At 47.4% G+C, this 18,418-nt stretch overlaps 1 protein-coding gene across 4 annotated transcripts in view; it reads right to left on the bottom strand.

The window, feature by feature from the left end:
- Positions 1-18,418, bottom strand: part of DNAH9 (dynein axonemal heavy chain 9) — a 285,514-nt gene that overhangs the window by 29,092 nt on the left and 238,004 nt on the right. For all 4 annotated transcript variants that reach the window (XM_027974876.2, XM_060394831.1, XM_060394832.1 and 1 more), the window contains 3 exons: positions 15,946-16,068; positions 7,654-7,847; positions 6,656-6,804 (listed from right to left, as the gene is read on the bottom strand). In XM_027974876.2, the coding sequence (XP_027830677.2) occupies positions 6,656-6,804; positions 7,654-7,847; positions 15,946-16,068 (466 nt within the window). The remainder of the gene's footprint in view (positions 1-6,655; positions 6,805-7,653; positions 7,848-15,945; positions 16,069-18,418) is intronic.

Here is an 18,418-nt window from a genome sequence, read left to right as displayed (position 1 = left end):
CTTCCCAAGCGTGGTAAAGGGGGACTTCCCTGGCAGTCCAGTGGTTAAGACTCCATGCTTCCGCTGTAGAGGCCGAGGGTTCAATCCCTGGTTGGGGAATTAAGATTCCGCATGCTGCATTGTGTGTCAAAGTACATTAAAAGATACATGTAAAAAAAAGAAAGCTTTTTTTTTTTTAAGAACGTTTTAAAAATAAATAAATAAACTTCCTAATGGAGCCCCCCGCTTCTTATGCTCAGCACTTGGCTCCACTCTCTGCTGCTCCCCCAGCTGGAGAAGACATCTGCATCTGGTAGAACACCTCCTATTACTGCCGTCGTATCTGACACTGCCCACATCCCTGTTCCATTCCCCTCCATAGCGCCCCCCAATGGAAGAGGTGCCCCCACTCCTCTAGTATAAGAACAGACAGAGGACTGCCTCTCCACACAGAAGCAACACTCTGCTGATCTTGAAGCTGCTCTGTAGAGACTGGACTTGCTCCAACCTGGCCAACTTCAACTGGTGCTTAAGAAAAAGAGAATGGGGTCAGGAGCAGCGAAAAAGAGACTGTAATCAAAGTGTTGATAATCTAGCTGCAAAGACAGTGAATTGAAAACCGTTTCTTTGAACACCCTTAGTAGCAGGCTGACAAAAACCTAAATGAGCCCGTTGTTCAGACCAGCACATTGGAAAGAGAAAGAGGAGGCAGTGGAAGACCAAGGTGGTAGATAAATGGAAATGTCAGGATTCATTGTGTCAATGCCAGATAACTGGACAAAGGAGGACGGAGACCAAGCAAGATCACATACGAGTCGAGCGAAAGAAGGACCAGAGACGATGCCGCGTGAGGGTGGGAAGGGGAGGGCCCAGGCAGACGCTGTGCTTTGAAAGAACGTGAGAAAAGGGTGTAAAGGAAAAGCAAACTGAGCTGCCTCAAAGAACAGGAGAATCATCGTTGTCATTATGGTGCTGTATGATGCTACTGTAGTCTTAGTGTTTCAAGACTACCTTTTCGCATCTGAGATTTCATGCTTATCCTCACAGTGACCCTAGGAGGAAGGTAATAGGGGTGACTGGAAACAATGGGTGATTGCTTTTAGATGAACCAAAAGCAAAAACAGTGGTGCCAATAAGCAAGTGTGGCTCGTTCAGGAAGAAGGAGATGAGAAGAGAGAGGAGAGACTTCCCTGGCAGTCTGGTGGTTAAGACTTCGTGCTCCCACTGCAGAGGGCGTGGGTTCCACCCCCAGCCAGGGAACTGAGGCCTTGCACCGTGCACGGTGTGGCCAACATAGATAGAATGAAGAGACACGGTGAGAAAAGAGAGACAGGAGGGTAAAGCTAAACGAGTGTTAAAGGATTGGTCTGTGAAGGCAAAAAGGAATGCGGTGCGAGTGAGTGGTGGCAGGTTCATGTTAAAACAGAAGCCAAAGAAAGTGGGTGGAATTTCCTCTTCCTCCTCCTCTATTGAGGATGGAAAATCCTGGAGGAGACACACGTGTCAGAAAAGCACAGATTCTTTTCTTTTTATTTTCTTTAATTAAACATTTTTATTTTATATTGGAGTATAGTTGGTTTACAATGTTGTGTCAGCTTCAGATTACAGCGAAGTGATTCAGTTTTATATATGTATGTATATATATATATCTTCTATTTTTCAGGTTCTTAGAAAAGCACACATTCTTAATCGAGTGTCAACAGATGAGCTTCGGAAGCTTAGAGAACTCCCAAGATCACACAGAGAATTTTGTTTGCCTGTGGGTTCATGCATTTTGGGAGAAGGGCTGGAGTGAGGGTAGGGAAAATAAAATCTCTCATCTGACTTTCAGGGTGTTAAAACCTAGCCCAATATTAAGAACTGCCATGGGGCTTCCCCGGTGGCTCAGTGGTAAAGAATCTACCTGTCGATACAGGAGACACGGGTTCAATCCCTGAGCTGGAAAGATCTCACATGCTGCAGGGACAGCTAAGCCCATGCGCCACAACTATGAGAGCTGTGCTCTAGAGCCTGGGGGCCACAACTACTGAAGCCCGCACCCCCTAGAGCCCATGTTCTGCAACAAGAGAAGCCGACGCAATGAGACGCCCATGCATCACAGCTGGAGAGTAGCCCCTGCTTGCCACAACTAGAGAGAAGCAATGAAGACCCACCACAGCCACATAAATCAATAATAACTGCCACGATGAAACAAAGGGATAGAGGCATGGATCACACACTCAGAGGCAGGGAAGGATCCCAGGCTTTCTAAGAGGCTACGTGGAGTAAAGCAGTGGATGGTCTGATGCACAGATTCTGCCCAAGCACAGATGGTGAGTTTCCTTTATAAGCAGGGGCCTGGCAGACACAGGGGAAAGTGTTTGAGTCAGTCATGTGGATTCCAAACCTGAGAACAGGAGTCCATCAGACAAAATGATTAGACCCAAGATGGGGAGCGCATGATGAACCCAGAGTGTATGTTCTAAATGGCTGCATGAGAAAACAAGTCCAGCCATCCAGAAAGTGGCACAGGTGCGTAGGTAATCGCTAGCTGATGAGTGGCAATATCGCCTCTGCTAAGGAAATGTGCGTTAAGATTAAACCAAGGGCAGGGTTGAGAGGATATATTCCGAGACAAATAACCAATATGGTTCAGGGACGGGTCAGCTTGCCTGGAATGACAGAAAGCTTCAGTCTACATGATGAAATAGTTGGAGGTCACTTGGCAAAGAACAGGAGGAAATTGCTCATAAACAGGCTATATGAAAGCTTCCCAAAAGGAAAACATTGACTAAAAATGAGGAAGCTAGATTGGTTAATATGAAAGGAATGAAACCTCCACGGGACAGGAGAATACAGAACTCTATTTAAAAAGACCTGAAAGTCAGGAACAACTTAGCAATGACAACAGGTCTTTTATGTGCATTCATTCGTTGGCTAATTCATTCGACTGATATTTACTGAGCCCCGCTCTGTGCTACTTAGACTTTAAGGCACAGATACAATCCAAGGCAAGATGATGTGGTCCTTGATCTCCAGGGTCTTAGTGAGAAGTAGGTAGGCAAATGTAAGTTACAATGATAAAAGAAAGATTTAATTAGAATTGTTTTGGGATTTCCTTGGTGGTCCAGTGGTTAAGAATCTACCTGCCAATGCAGGTGACTTGGGTTCGACCCCTGGTCCAGGAACTAAGAGCCTCCATGCTGCAGGGCAACTAAGCCTGAGCACCCTACAGCCTGAGCTCGGCAACAAGAAAAGCCCACACTCCACAACTACAGATAGCGCCTGCTCGCTGCCACTTGAGAAAGCCCGCACACAGCAGTGAAGAGCCCGCAGGCCGCCACAAAGGCCCAGCGCAGCCAAATAAAGACATAAATACAAAGGTAAAAGCACTGTATTACACGCTCTGAGGCAAATACATGTGTAAGAGCGACCCAGATGGCCTTGCAGGGAGAAGCTCAGGAGAAGATGATCCATGAAGGACGGCCAGGCACTGGACCGAAGAACTGGGGAGAAGCACTTCAGATAAAAGGGATGGATTGTGAAAATGCCCTGGGCTGGGAGAGCTCATGAGGTGATGGCCCTAAGAGAGCCCTGTGGCTGGAGTATTGATGTGCGTTTGGGGAAAGCTAAGATCTGAGGCTGAGGGCTTCCCTGGTGGCTCAGTGGTAAAGAATCCACCTGCCAGTGCAGGAGATGTGGGTTCAATCCATGGGTTGGGAAGGTGCCCTGGAGAAGGAAATGGCAATCCACTTCAGTATTCTTGCCTGGGAAATCCCATGGACAGAGGAGCCTGGTGGGCTACAGTCCATGGGTCAAAAGAAGAGTTGGACATGACTAGGCAATTAAACAACAACAAAAGATCCAAGGCTGGACAGAAAGACTGGGGCTTGCCGGTCACAGAGACCATGTCAGTGGTGTTGGATCTTACCTTTAGAACAGTGGGGAGCCACTAGAGAGATTTTAGTAGAAGTGCATTATAATCAGATCTGAGATTTTGCAAGATGAGTCTGGCTGTGAGTGGCAAAAGATTGCAGGTGGAGGAGAAGAAGAGGGATGGTAATAGGCTCTCGGGATAGTCCAGGAGATAGTTTGGTGACTCAGACGAGGGAGGCACAATGAAACAACTAGATCCATTTGAAACACATTCAGGAGGTAGAATTGATAGGACTAAAGTGTGATGGGTGGGAGGAGGTGTCCAAGGTGAGTGAGTCTCAGGTTTCTAACATGAGCAACTTGGTGAATCATGGTGATAGTTACAAAAAATGACAGAGCAAGATTTCCAGAGATAAAGAGAAGTATGACTCTCCCACATGAAAAAAAGCAGGCTGAGTGCTGAACAGGTGAATGACAGAGACCTGCACCTAACTCAGCACACGCAATGTCACAACACAAGGCAGAGAGATGATTTGAAACTTTCCAGGGACCAAGAGCAGGCCACCAACAAAGAAGCAAGGGCAGGGGACTTCCCTGTGGTCCAGTGGTTAAGACGCCCAGCTTCCAGTGCAGGAGATGAGGACTCAATCCCTGGTCAGAGAACTAAGATCCCATATGCCATGTGGCCAAAAGTTAAATACTTAGAAAAGAAGAAACAAGGGAAGACTAGCACCCTACTAGCATATGGTCTCACAGGAATAAAACTGACTTCCAGAGGACAATCGAGCATTGTGGACACATTCTGAGTAAAAAATCACTTTGGACCTAGCAGAACTCATCAAAACTGAAGTCTTTTTAGACACCCAAAGATCCAGAAATTTTCGTTCCCATGATTTTTTCCATGACCTATGCTAGCAAAATTAGGATGAAGCCAATTGATTGTCAGTAACGGGAGCTAAGTTCTTATTTTTCCATATCAGAGGATAAGTAGATACTGAAATTGATAAATTCAGAAAGAGCGATATAAATTACTAATAGGAAATAGAGGAGAAATTATTAGAAGGAATAAATGCAGAAATAGGCAAAAGCCCAGGGTCTGGGAAAGGACACTGGGAGTGGGGAGGGCTGGACTGAGAACTGTCGCTTTTCTAAGTACTTTGTTATCGGTATTTAAAAAACATGTTACTTGAACTTCTGGGAGATTATGAAAATATACATTAAATTAGATGATTCCCTCCCTTAAACAGGTATCTACTCTTTGGAGCCAAACACCAGGTGCATGGTATGTATTCCTTTCATTGTTGTTGTCTAGCCTCTTAAGTCACGTCATACTCTCTTTGCGACTCCATGGACTGTAGCCCTCCAGGATCTTCTGTCCATGGGATTTCCCAGGCAAGAATATTGGAATGGGTTGCCATTTCCTTCTCCAGGTAATCTTCCTGACCCAGGGGTTGAACCCACGTCTCCTACATTGGTAGGTGGATTCTTTACCGCTGAGCCACCAGGAAAGCCTATTCCTTTCATTACATATGGAGTAACAGGTTGCTTGTGGAGGTGTAGTACCTGGTCTGTATTCTTACCTATAAAGACTTGACTCTATAAAAACCCATCGAGTCTTGATTTAGCTTTGCAACATGTTGCCATTTTGTTAGTTTTATAGTTTTGATTAGTCATTTATTTGCTCGCCTCTTCATTTACTTACTGAGCACCTATCATATGAAAAGCACTAGGAACTTGAATACTATGCTGAAAAGGACATTTATCCCCAGGGAGCTCTCATTCTCACATAAAGACACCATAGTCATTGCTGCTGCTGCTGCTAAGTCACTTCAGTCGTGTCCGACTCTGTGCGACCCCATAGACGGCAGCCTACCAGGCTCTGCCGTCCCTGGGATTCTCCAGGCAAGAACACTGGAGTGGGTGACATACAGATAGAAGGGTGCTCTAAGAGTACCTGGGAGGGATACCAAGCACCCTGGAAGTCAAGTAGGGCTTCCTGGAGGTGGTGACAGTGAAATGGGTATTTAAAGGATGAGTAAAAGGTAGCGTGGTGAAGGGGAGGTCAGGGGGAAACAGACTATTCAGGAGAATGGGATGGCTTCTGTGTTGAGTGAGAAAGAGGGCAGTAGGGAAACAGGCAGAATAAGGAGCTCCCAAGGATGTCCATGTCCTAAATCCCGGAATTGGTGAATAGATGTGACTTTACCTGGCAAAAGAGACTCTACAGAGGTGATTAAAGACCTCCAGATGGGGAGATGACCCTGGGTTGTCTGAGTGGGCCTGATAGTAGGTGTCCTTATGAGGGAATGGGGTAGACAGTAAGCCCCATTTGTGATTCCTGACCTCCAGAACTATAAAATAATAGTGTTCCCTCAAACCTCCAAGTTTGTGATCATTTGCTACAGAAGAAACAGGAAACGATGAATGGAAACTAGGCTGGAGAGACATGGAGAGCCTGGAGTGTGAAGCTCCCTGTAAGTCAAGTTAAGGAGGTTGGACTTTATCGTGAAGGCAATAGGAGCTGTGAAAGGATTGTACCTGTATTTCAGAATCACTGCTCCAACTACAGGCAGGGGAATGGCTGGCAGAGAGGGTGGTGAGACACAGTCTCCTCAGGAATCTGCTACCTTATATCCCAGAACAGTCCTCTGGCTGGTGGTGACCCCCTGGGGTCGGTTCAGCAATGACCCAGACGTCTGTATGCTTAGCAAATATCAAGCATTGTAAATGAGCCTTGGATCAGGAAAACAGAAGCTGGCAGAGGCAGAGCGACAGTGCCTGGGGCCGCTGCAACCCTGGCTCCGTGGTGAGGTTTTCATACCTTGACTTTCCACATCCTTCAGTGGGTCCACCCCTGGAGACAGGATGAAGAACATGGGAGTGGCTGGTCCTGATTCTTCCAAAGAGGCTGCGAAGTCCAGTGCTCTTCCCACCACGTATTTGCTTCCTAACTTCTCCTCAATAAAATCGCTGCCAGGGGACAAAAAAAATAGGTCTATGTGTATACATCAGTCACAGAATGATAACATATGAGCAACAGAGGTCTGTGGAAGTGGAAAGATGCACTCAGGATCACGGCTTGGCAGTTACAGAGCTGGGAGCAACACCAACACTCCTTACTAAGTCGACACTCACAACCCGCCTTGCTAGCTGTGCGCCTGCTCACCTAGATCAGGGCTCCTTCTGGATCCCCATCCACCCAGGCCACCGCTGACTCCTCTATGGAACCTAGATGTCCTGTTATATCACCACCGCCCATCAGAAGACTCTGCCAGGGGCAGCGTCTTCAGAAAGCAGCTAAACCCTCCACACGTTATACCCCTGAGCTCTTCCATGCCTCTGCGTGTATGTTTAGTTGCTCAGTTGTGTCTGACTCTTTGCAAGCCTGTAGCATGCCAGGCTTCTCTGTCCATGGGATTCTTTTTCAGGCAAGAATACTGGAGCGCATTGCCATTCCTTTCCACCAGGGCATCTTCCCAACCCAGGGATCAAAGCTGCATCTCCTGCACTAGCAGGAAGATTCTTTACCCCTGAGATGTCAATGAGCACCTCTTCCCAAATGGGTCACTTAGATTTTAAGGCAATACTGCAATATATTGTCAATACATGTGTGTTGACAATACATATGTTAACAATACATGTGTTTAAGAACACAGAGCAATGGGCCTCGTGGGATTCTGGACGTTGATACAAAGGCTTTGTCATGATAAACTCATGGCTTTGGGCTCAGCCCTGCTGGCCTGGCCACACTCACTCTGCCCTTCCTGCTGCCCCTAGCCTCCTTGCCACCCCGGCCTCCCCGTGGCCACCCATCCCTACCGCAGGGCATAGGTCATCCGGTCCGGCCGAAGGACTCTTATCATGCAGAGGCGCTGCAGAGCTGTCTTGTTCTTCCACTCCTGGGGGAATTTTTCCTTCTCAGGACATTCTGATTCCACGAACTTCTTCCAGCTCTTGGCGGATCCCTCAATGTCCCGATCCAGATTACAGAATTCTTCCATTGATGAAAGTGCCTGAAAAAGGTCAGGGAATCTGGCTCTGGATGCAGTTTCTCCTGAAAGCTGTCATTTGCGTCGTCGCTGGGGGGTAGGGGAGTAGGATGGTCTTATAGACACAATTCTGTCTCATCTCTCCTCCTTTCCTGGAGTCTCGAATCTTCCCCCCAGCACACCAAGGAAGAGGAAGGATTTTGATCAACTCACCTCTATCAAAAGCCCCAGGGATATGTAAGGTTTAGCAAACAAAGCGTTTGGGAAGTGGTCAGCAGTGGGACTGAGAGCACCTCCCCGGGGGGTACCGCCCAGGAAGAGGGACAAGAGGCTGCTGTGAGTTTTCCGGTCACAGCCCTGGTACTGAAGTCTCTGATGCCTCCCTTTCAATCCCATTCTCACGCTGCCAGCAACACCTGTCAATTCCATCCCTCAAAATGTCTCTAGGATCTAGGATCATTGACTTTGTGTTAATGCCAACTCTAAACTTTCCACGTGTCTCTTGTTTTCCTAAGGATTAAGTCCAAGTACATGAATCAAATCTCTTCCTTTAGGGCTTCCCTCCAATCCATCCAGTTAGCCACCCAGCCCACGTCCTTCGCCCTCTGTCCACCCACATCTGACTTAACCCTGGAAACGTGCCAGGCGCTCTCCCAGCTTGATGCCTGGTTCACACTTCTGCATCGTGGGAGCGGTCCTCTCCTCCACAAATTCTAGTCCTTTCCTTTCCTGTGTTGGGCATAATTATTTATCCAGGTTCTACAAGTTGTTAAAATATTAGTCACTCAGTCATGTCTGACTCTTTGAGACCCCATAGACAGAGGAGCCTGGTGGGTTACAGGCAAGAATACTGGAGTGGGTTGCCATTCCCTTCTCCAGGGGATCTTCCTGACCCAGGGATTGAACCTGGGTCTCCTGCTTTGCAGGCAGATTCTTTACTGTCTGAGCCACTAGGGAAGCCTTTACAAATTGCTAACAAATTGTTCAAGTCCAGTCCAAAATCAGCAACCCCACTCACATCCATCTTCTCTAACCTGGAACACACAGCCCTTCCACTCCCATCTGTGGGCCACTCAGAACTACTCACAGGGTCGATATATTTAATACAGACTGACTCATTTTATGGATGTGTGACTGCTGATCACTTTTAAGCCTTATCTCTCACTCTTCCTCTTCTGTTCCACCAGGCAAGCTGGTAGGCAATCTGGGTGCTCCCTCCTTTGTGCTAAAGGGAAGTTGTATCATTCAAGCCTTTGCAGTTGTATCATGCAAGCCTTTGCCCCACTCCCCAACAGCCACAAAAAGCCGAAGACACCACCTTTCTCGGTTCTCTCAAGCCATTTTCACGCTACTTGGTAACTCCCCTACTCTGCCCAGAAAGTCTCATGTGAGCAACAAACTCTTTCATGCCTTCTGAGTATGCAAGAGGCATCGTCAGTCTGGACATGGGAGCTGCATTTTGGGTGGGGGTCCATCCTGTTTCTTCAGAGTGCCCAGGTGAACCTCACTGACGCAGTCACCTACCTGTAGCCTTTCCACATCACTCAACTCCTCCTGTGGGTTCCATCTCTCCAATGAGATTAAAAGCCTCACTGGGTCCAGGGCACCTACCACAGTGCTGTGAACTTTAAGGAACCCATCTATTCTCATTATTTGAAATTCTTTGGTATTTCAAGAATACCATTCATTCTTTGGTATTTATGAGATGTCTGCTACATGCCAAGTACTTGGGAATAAAAAGGCAAACCCCAAAATACACATACCTTCAAGGCACTTACAATCCTAAGCTAAACAGAAAGAGATGAGGGAGGCCTTAACAGCGATGTAGAATTCTGTTGGGCAAGAGAGAGGTGGAGAGAAGGGAAGGGCGTTCCATGGGGAAGGATCCAGGGAGCCCACGTCTGAAGCAGGGAGGGTATGGCATGTGGCAGAGGCCATGTGACTGCAGTGGAGGGGTGACAGGCGACAAGGGGAAGGTCAGGCTGGAGAAGGACACACACACTCAAGCTGGGCTTGCCCAGGCTCTTCTCCTGAGTGGACGAACACATGTCCTGTCTAAACTGCCCCATCACCTGGGCTCTGTGGCTTCCCAACTTCACGCTGATCACTCAGAGCAGGGGGCGCACCTGTGGTGCTGAGACATGACCTGGACTGGAGTGGGGTGGCAGGGGAGAGGGGGCGTGGGGAGTGGAGGGGGAGGAAGGGGCGGTCTGGGGGATAGTGGGGGAGGGGTGGTGTGGGGGATGGACGGGGGAGCAGGGAGTGGAGTGTATGATGGTGGTCGAGGCACCAGGATACAAGAGCTCTGGCCCCAGTGCCACCTCTTACAAGCCTCTCTTGACTCAGAGCCTGTTTTTAAACCTTCTTGGGCTTCGATTTTCTCATTTGGAAAATGAGGTCATGTAATCATCATTTGCCTAGCTCATGCTCTAATGTATAATGGGTGCTCAGAAGACTGTAAAGACCCTCTTTGTGCTTTTGGGGGAGCTTCTACGTTATCAGATTGCGATTGCTGGTCTGTTTGTCTATGACTCCCACAAGATTGCGAGTTCCCTGTGGGCAAGAACATTCTGAGCCGTCTGTGTAGCCTCAGGCTTCACAGGCTGCCTGGCACTTAGGAAGCACTGCATTTAAAAAGTTGGACATCTGGGCGGCTGTTGGGAGGGCCCTTGGCAGGCTTAGCAAAGCTGCAGATGTGGTGCTTAGCTCTGTCTGTGCCGAGGACCAAAATTCCGTCCTCCTTCAGGCGGCCGCTTTCCCCCTCTTCCCAGCTTGTGTCCTCATTAACCCTCCTGCAGGCCCATTACCCTCCTCTGGAGTCACCACAAAACTGAGGACATTACAGGGTGATCAGGGCTCCCAGCTGGCGTGGCTGGGTCTGAAGCTCTGGGTTGAACACAATTGCAATGTTTAATCTTCCAAATGAGGGAAAGGGATTTCTAGCCTTCTAATAAGCTAAATGGAAATGACTAATTAACCTAATTACGTTGGACTGGGTACCAAAGTACAACTGTGCTAAATTGGCATCCGGAGAGGTGGGAGGGGCCTTTTCAGAGGCTTACGAAGCTGCTTAGCGTGGATGAGGTCTTCTGATGGAGATAAGAACATGCCTGTTACCTGAAAGTTCAGCATTAGATGAGACCTTAAAACTCCTTACAGAAGTTACTAATAAAAGCAGTATCTGGTCACAGATTTCATTCATCACCTGTTTATTAGGGCTTCTGGGGAATCAAGGAAATGCATCTTCCTCATCAGATAGGATGCTTAAAATTTTTTTGTTTAATCATGTCCTATTCAATTCTACTTCTTTTGTTTCTTTGGGCTAAAATCCAACTGAACACTTAAAAAGAGCATCCGTCAGAGGCTGCACAGGGCATTGTGCGTCACCAGCCCGCATCCTGCACTGGGCTGGATCTGGAAGGGGCTGGATGTGGCTCCGGTAACAAAACTTGGAGAGAGAAAGAGAAAGCTTCCCTCGTTTGCAGAAGCCTTTGAACAGCCAGATGAGCTTAGCTCGCAAAACAAAACTGAAAAGCACAGAGAAGAAAAGCAAAGCAGACCAGACAAAAGAGGAACAGGAGCAAACTGCCCAGTGGCCTTTGGATGGAGCGATGCACAATGAACGCAGTGTAGAGTGCTCTCAAATCACTTATTCTTTGTGACTTGGGCTGCAGAGGGCTTTGTGGGATTACAAAGAAAAAGGCAACTGGGCTAGACTCAGCTGGGCAACTCACAGGTCCTCAAAGGTTTTCCTTTGATGGACAATTCTATCGGGCACAACCCATGTCAGCCACAGCATATACACACCTCATCGTTGTTTAGTCACTAAGCCATGTCCAACTCTTGTGGTCCAGGGGATTGTAGCCTGCCAGGCTCCTCTGTCCATGGGATTTCCCAGGCAAGAATACTGGAGTGGGTCGGCATTTCCTTCTCTAGGGGATCTTTCCAACCCACGTATCCTGCGTTGGCAGGTAGGTTCTTTACCACTGAGCCACCACAGAAGCCTGTATATACCTGAGAGCTGGGTAACTAATAATCATAATTGCAATAAGGTGAATTGTGTCCCCTAAAAAGATATGTTGGAAATCTAACCTCTCAGATTTGTGAATGTGACCTTATTTGGAAATAGGCTCTTTGAAGAGGTGATCCAGTAAAGATGAGGTCAGGAGGGTGTCCAATGTGACTGACGTTCTTATAAAAAGAGAAGAGATGCAAAGACACAGAGGGAAGACGGCCATGTAAGGCCCGTGGAGATGGAGGCAGAGACTGGAACGGTCCTGCTACAAACCAAGGAATGCCTGGGCCTCAGAAGCTGGAAGAGGCAAAAAAGGATGCTCTCCTTGAGCCTTTGGAGGGAGCATGACCTGTCAACGCCTTAATTTCAGATGTCTAGCCTCCAGAACTCTGGGGGAATAAGCGTCTGTGTTTTTAAGCCACCCAGCTTATGGCGTTTTGTTATGGATGTTCTAGGAAACAAATACAATAACGATAATCAGCTTCCAGTTACTGAACATTTATGTGCGTCACATAACAGACAAGAAAACAAAGATAACCGGTCAGAGGTCACAAGCTCAAACCTGAAACTGAACCCAGGAACGTCTGACTTCGGAGCCTGCTTCAACTGGTCTATCTCCATTATTGGTCCAGTTCAGCAAATGAGTGTATTCAGAACTGCTCTCCAGAATTCATTTCCCATAAGGGAGTCAGACTCTGAGCCGTTGTTCTTGAACTCCGTGACCTGTACTTCCAACAAGGACACCACTGGCTACGTGTGAATACGGAGCAAACAAAATGCGGCCAGTATGACTGAAGAAGAGGGGTTTTATTTGCTTTTAATTTTATTTATTTATTTTAAAAAATTTAATGCATTTATTCTTTTCTGGTATAGTGGATTTTTTCTGCATAGGATCTAGTTTTTTTTTTTTACAAATTCAACACATTCTTTTTGTTCATTTTAATTATTTTAAAATTTAAATTTAGAAACTGGAACTTGCCTTAGTAGTTGGAGAACTTTTGAGTACATTTGAAATAACTTGGGTATATGAATCAACTGCTGTAACTCTAAATTTTATAAAATCTAAATTCAAGCCAAGTATTTCTGATGAAGATTTAGTATCTGAATTGAGATGTATTGTGAATGCAAAAAAAATATACACCGGGATTCAGACTTACCTCAAAACATGTGAAATATCTCATTCATAATTTTTGTAACAATTACATATTAAAAGGATAATATTTTGGTTGTACTGGGCTCAGGAAATATATTATTAAATTTATTTTTGTTGATTTCATTTTACATTATTTTTTGCATTTTTGATGTGGCTACTAGGAAAATTTAAATGACACATGTGGCATGCTTTCTATTTCTTTTTCACAGCAGTACTCCAGGTTTTGTCTATTCATATCTTACGTGGCCTAGAAAAGCTGATTTTCCACACATATGCTTGACACATTATAATTTTCTTAGGCCTTTTGTGATTTCGTGGTTTGGTTGCTGTTGTGAATGGAGTTCCCCTGTTTTCCTTCCCAACATAGACTTCCCCTTCTCACTTGCCAGATTGGATTCAGAATTTCAAATGAAGTTAATATATAAAAATCAAATCACACCTTTATTATTTAGATCAAGGATAAGAAAACCGAGGCCTGTGGGGACAGTCTGGCCCACCAGCTGTGTTTGTAAATAAAGTTTTATTGGAACTCAGCCACTTCCATTTGCTTACTTATGGTGTATGACTTTGGCAGAGTTGAATAGTTGTGACACAGTGTGACCCTCAAAGCCTAGATATTTGCTGTATAGCCCTCTGTAGGAAATGTTTGATGACTCTTGATTTAGACATAGCTCTAAAGATGACTAAAAGAATAGCTGCAGACTCTGAGAAAAGTTAGAAAAACATTTTGGGCCACGGCAGCATTTCACAAGATGACTCTTTTGAAGAGGACAGCATGCATATAAATGATTATGTGCTGGGCTTTTGTTCTAAAGTAAATCAACTTGGATGGATCTCAAGGGAGTTGGGCTGAGTGATCAAGCCAGTCCCCAAAGGTTGCATACTGTATAATTCCATTTATATAACATCCTTGAGATGACAGAATTATACAAATGGAGAACAGATTAGTGGTTGCCAGGAATTAGGCTGGGGGAGGGAGGAAGTTGTTGTTTCTATAACAAGTGACCTACACACCAGTCGGAATTTTCTATATCTTGACTGTGGTGCTGATTACATGAATCTTCACGTGTAATAAAACTAAACACACACGTGCATGAAAACCAAGCGCAGTCAGAATAGAGTGGACTGTATCCATGTCAGCTTCCTGGATGTGACATCGTGCTGCAGAAGAGCTAGATGTGACTGCCGAGGGGATGCGGTGCAAAGAAGCTATTTCACATAACTGCATGTGAATCATTGTCTCAAAACACTTCTAGTGAAAAAATATAAAGAGGGAGCCAGTCACATTGCTTCAGACTCAGGCCTCTTTGTGCTGTGGAACATGTAGGAGAGGGAGCAAACGTGGAAGGTCAGAGGGGCTTCCCTGGGGGTCCGATGGTCAAGACTTCACCTTCCAGTGCTGGCAGTGCGGATGCAACCCTGCTGGGGGAGCTAAGATCCCATATGTCTAGTGGCCAAAAAACATAAAACAGAAGCAAGATCATAACAAATTCAATAAAGGCTTTTAAAAAATGGCTCACATCAAAAAAAGAAATCTTTAAAAGTGAAAAACAAAACAAAAACAAAAACGCAGGAAGGCCATAAATAGGACGCACTTTGTGCTGGTAGGTGCTGGTCCTCGCACAGCTCCAGCACCTGCTGCGGGGCTCCTCCAGGCGGGGACCCAGCCGCCGCCCACCTGGAGAGAGAGTCTGGACTCTGGGGCTGATGTCCACCCAGTACACGCTTACCACTCGGCACTGCGCGAGCCCGTCTGAATGCAGGCATGGTCCCTACTGGACAGAGCTCATCGCTTGTGATCTTTTCAACGTTCATCGAATCCCAATGAAACTAAGCTGAATAACATGGAAGGGGAAAATGGGCTTTGCCGTCAGACAGACTAGAACTCGATTCTCGATTCTTGGGTTTGCTACTTATAAAATGAGTGACCTCAGTTTCTTTACATGTTAAATGAGAACAAACAGTACCTCTTGCCCAGGGAAACATGAAAATAACATAAGGGAAAATGTTTCTGCTGGGAAAGATCGAAGGCAAAAGGAGAAGAGGGTGGCAGAGGATGAGATGGTTGGATGGCATCACCAACTCAAAGGACATGAATCTGAGCAAACGTCAGGAGATAGTGAAGGACAGGGAGGCCTGGCGTGCCACAGTCCATGGGGTCGCAAAGAGCTGGACACGACTTAGTGACTGAAAGGCAACAATAATGTGCTTCTAAGGTGCTCAGTAAACGTGAGCTGTTATTAACACTAGAATCCCAGGCTGGAATGTGTCCCCTGCTTTGAGGCTGTTAGGACTCACGTGGAGATGGACAGCTGGCAGCACCCTGGTGTTTGACCCCTCCATGGACACAGCATCTCCACACCAGCCTAGGTCTCACAGAGGAGGCTGAATTCTGTGCCTCACAGAGGAGCTGGCCCTGAGCACTGGCAGGAGGAAAGCTGCTCAGCTGAGTCAAAGACACTTGCATGTTCCTTCTGTTCCCCGACATCCTAGAGGCAGAGCCCACGCACGAGCACGCACCTGCTCCTTCTCGGCAGAGCCCTTCCAGCAGGCCCGGGAAGGGGGAGCTCTGCCGTAGGGGTGCCGGCAAAGGGAGCCACTGAAGTCTAACACAGCTCATGTTGTCGTTGTTTAGCCTCTAAGTCGTGTCTGACTGCTTGCGATACCATGGGCTGTAGACTGCCAGGCTCCTCTGTCCATGGAATTTTCTAAGCAAGAACACTGGAGTAGGTTCCCATTTCCTTCTCTAGGGGATCTTCCCCACCCAGGGATCGAACCCATGTCTCCTACATTGACAGGCAGATTCTTTACCACTGAGCCATCGAGGAACCCCCAGTACAGCTCAGGGTGAAACCCTCAAAGACAGCCCCACTGGTTTCCTAGGGATAAGCATCAGAACAGCAGCCCAGGAGAGGACAAGGTGGATTTATTTTTCCCGAGGGGCTGGTACCGACCTTGATGCCACCCCAGGCCTGATGGGAGAGGAACTCCACTGGACTGGTGAGTCCTGTCTGTGCTGGAGATCGAAGCAAGAAGTCCAGCTCGGCTGCACTCACTTCCTGGTTCATGAGGAGGATCTGCAATGTGGAAGGACAGCGTTCTTGTTCACTTATTGGTTGCGCTGGGTCTTAGTTGTGGCACATGGGATCTTTAGCTGCAGCATGTGGGACCTAGTTCCCTGGGCTCAGACGCTCAGTCACGTCTGACTCTTTGCCACTCCTCATGGACTGTAGCCCACCAGGTTCCTCTGTGGATGGGCTTTTCCAGGCAAGAGGACTGGAGTGGGTTGCCACTTCCTACTCTAGGGTCTAGTCCCCTGAGCAGGGACCAAACCTGTGTCCCCTGCATTGGGAGCCCAGAGTCTTAGTCAGCGGACCATCAGGGAAGTCCCAGCGCTGCGTTTTGTTACCTGGTGGCAGTCGCGGGTCCTGGAGTCCCTTGGAGTTGCCACTGGTGTAGCTAGTGCTACTTCTAACCTGAGAGTGCACTCCTCCGTTTTGGTTGTTGAAATCGGGTGGAGGGGAAGAAAGTCTATCTGTGCTGATCACCTCTGGGTGCATCTGACTTCACCCCAAACACCAGTGGGGCTAAAGCGCACACAGTGAATGACTGTATGTCTCGGTAAGCAGGGAATCGATGGATCAGTCCTAACTGCCATGAAATACATTCCTGCACTCTCACAGAGAAGACGACACGGACGCATGGCACGATTTGCGGCAAGAGTCAAAGCAACGGATGAATGTAGGCAAAGCAGCAGTGCATGTGTGAACGAGTAATGCTGATAGGGGACTTCCCTGGTGGTCCAGTGGTTAAGAAGCCACCTTCCGATGCAGGGACGTGGGTTCCATCCCATCCCTGGTCAGGGAACTAGGATCCCACACGCTTCCAGGCAACTAGACAGAAGCTCACATGCCACAGCTGGAGAGCCCATGCAGAGTAATGAAGGGTCCTGCATGCCACAGCTAAGGCGTGACGCAGCCAAAGATACATTTAAAAAATACCACTAAGGGGGACCCAACAGGGGAGTGGCTGGGAAGCAGGGTAGGGAGATGCGTTTGACTGAACTTTCTGTAAGTGGTTTTGAATTGGGTTTTGGAGAAGCTGAGCATGAGATTTAGACAGGCTTCCCAGGGAGGGGGCAGTGGAAACTGCAGAAGCTTGGGAGGGAATCAGTGCTGTGTGTGCAGGGAGGGCAAAGCATTTGACTGGGTTAGAACTAACAGCTCACGCTGAGAGGCGCTCAGGAGATTGTTCTTCCCCCTTCAAATGGTGTTCTCCGCTGAGAAGATACAGATGGGAATACTCACAGGGAAAAAAATAATTTGATTAGTTCGAGGAAATGTCTTTAAGGAAAAACTGGGCTAGAAATCACAGATGAGGTGAAGCAGCCCTTGTAAAACGAGGTTGAAATATTTATGAGGGGAGTAGAGTGAAAGCCAGAAGCAGAAGCTCCTTGGGCTTTGGGGGAAATGAGCGGCAGGAGGAAAATTCGTCTGGGCTGGGGCTCAAGTTCCCTCTGAGGTGGCCAAGCTGTTATCCGGCTGGGGAGGGGAACACACAGGGGGAGAGGGACAAGCCATGCTAATGCTCCTCTGTGGATGCAGACTTCAGAATGAGTCTGAGCAGAAGTGATTTTAGAATAGCTGACTTTCAGAACTGGTGGAGTCCTACAGGACAATCTGGTCTGTGCTTCTAATTTGTAATCGGGAGAAATCCCAGTTCTAAAATGGTTAGAGAGTTGGGTGCACGCATGCTCGCTCAGTCATGTCTGACTCTTTGTAAACCCATGAACAGTTGTCTGCCAGGCTCCTCCTCCCATGGGATTTTCCAGGCAAGAATACTGCAGTGGACTGCCATTTCCTTCTCCAGAGGGTCTTCCCAACCAGGGGTCGAACCTGTGTCTCTTGAAGTCCTTGCACTGGCAGGTAGATTCTTTTCACCACTGAGCCACCCAGAAAGTCCGTAGAGAGTTAGGTTCAAGGAAATCAATTTCCATGGTTTTTTGATGTTGAGAATAAGCAGAATGCAACGGTTTCTTATTAACCCTGGAAGCCCTGATGCTTCCGAGCCCTTGAGAACCAGAGTTCTTCAGGACTTTTCTAAGACCAAGGCTGCAGCTATAGAAGGACATTTGCAGGTCCTGATTCTGGGGGAAGGTCTGGACATTAAACTTGTAACCTTGTGCTGTGTGCTAGGTCGCTTCACTTGTGCCCGACTCTTTGCGGACCCCTGGACTGTAACCTGTCAGGCTTCTCTGTCCATGGGATTCTTCAGTCAAGAATACTGGAGTGGGTTGTCATTTCCTCCTCCAGGGGATCTTCCTGACCCAGGGATCGAACCAGCGTCTCCTATGGTTCCTGCATTGGCAGGTGGATTCTTTTCTGCTAGTGCTACCCGCAACCTTGAAGGTACATAAATAATGAGGGA

This window comes from Ovis aries, chromosome 11 (assembly GCF_016772045.2).
Source record: "Ovis aries strain OAR_USU_Benz2616 breed Rambouillet chromosome 11, ARS-UI_Ramb_v3.0, whole genome shotgun sequence".
Taxonomy (NCBI): Eukaryota; Metazoa; Chordata; class Mammalia; order Artiodactyla; family Bovidae; genus Ovis; species Ovis aries.
Note: the sequence above shows the minus strand (reverse complement) of the source record. Positions and strands in the feature narration are given on the sequence as shown.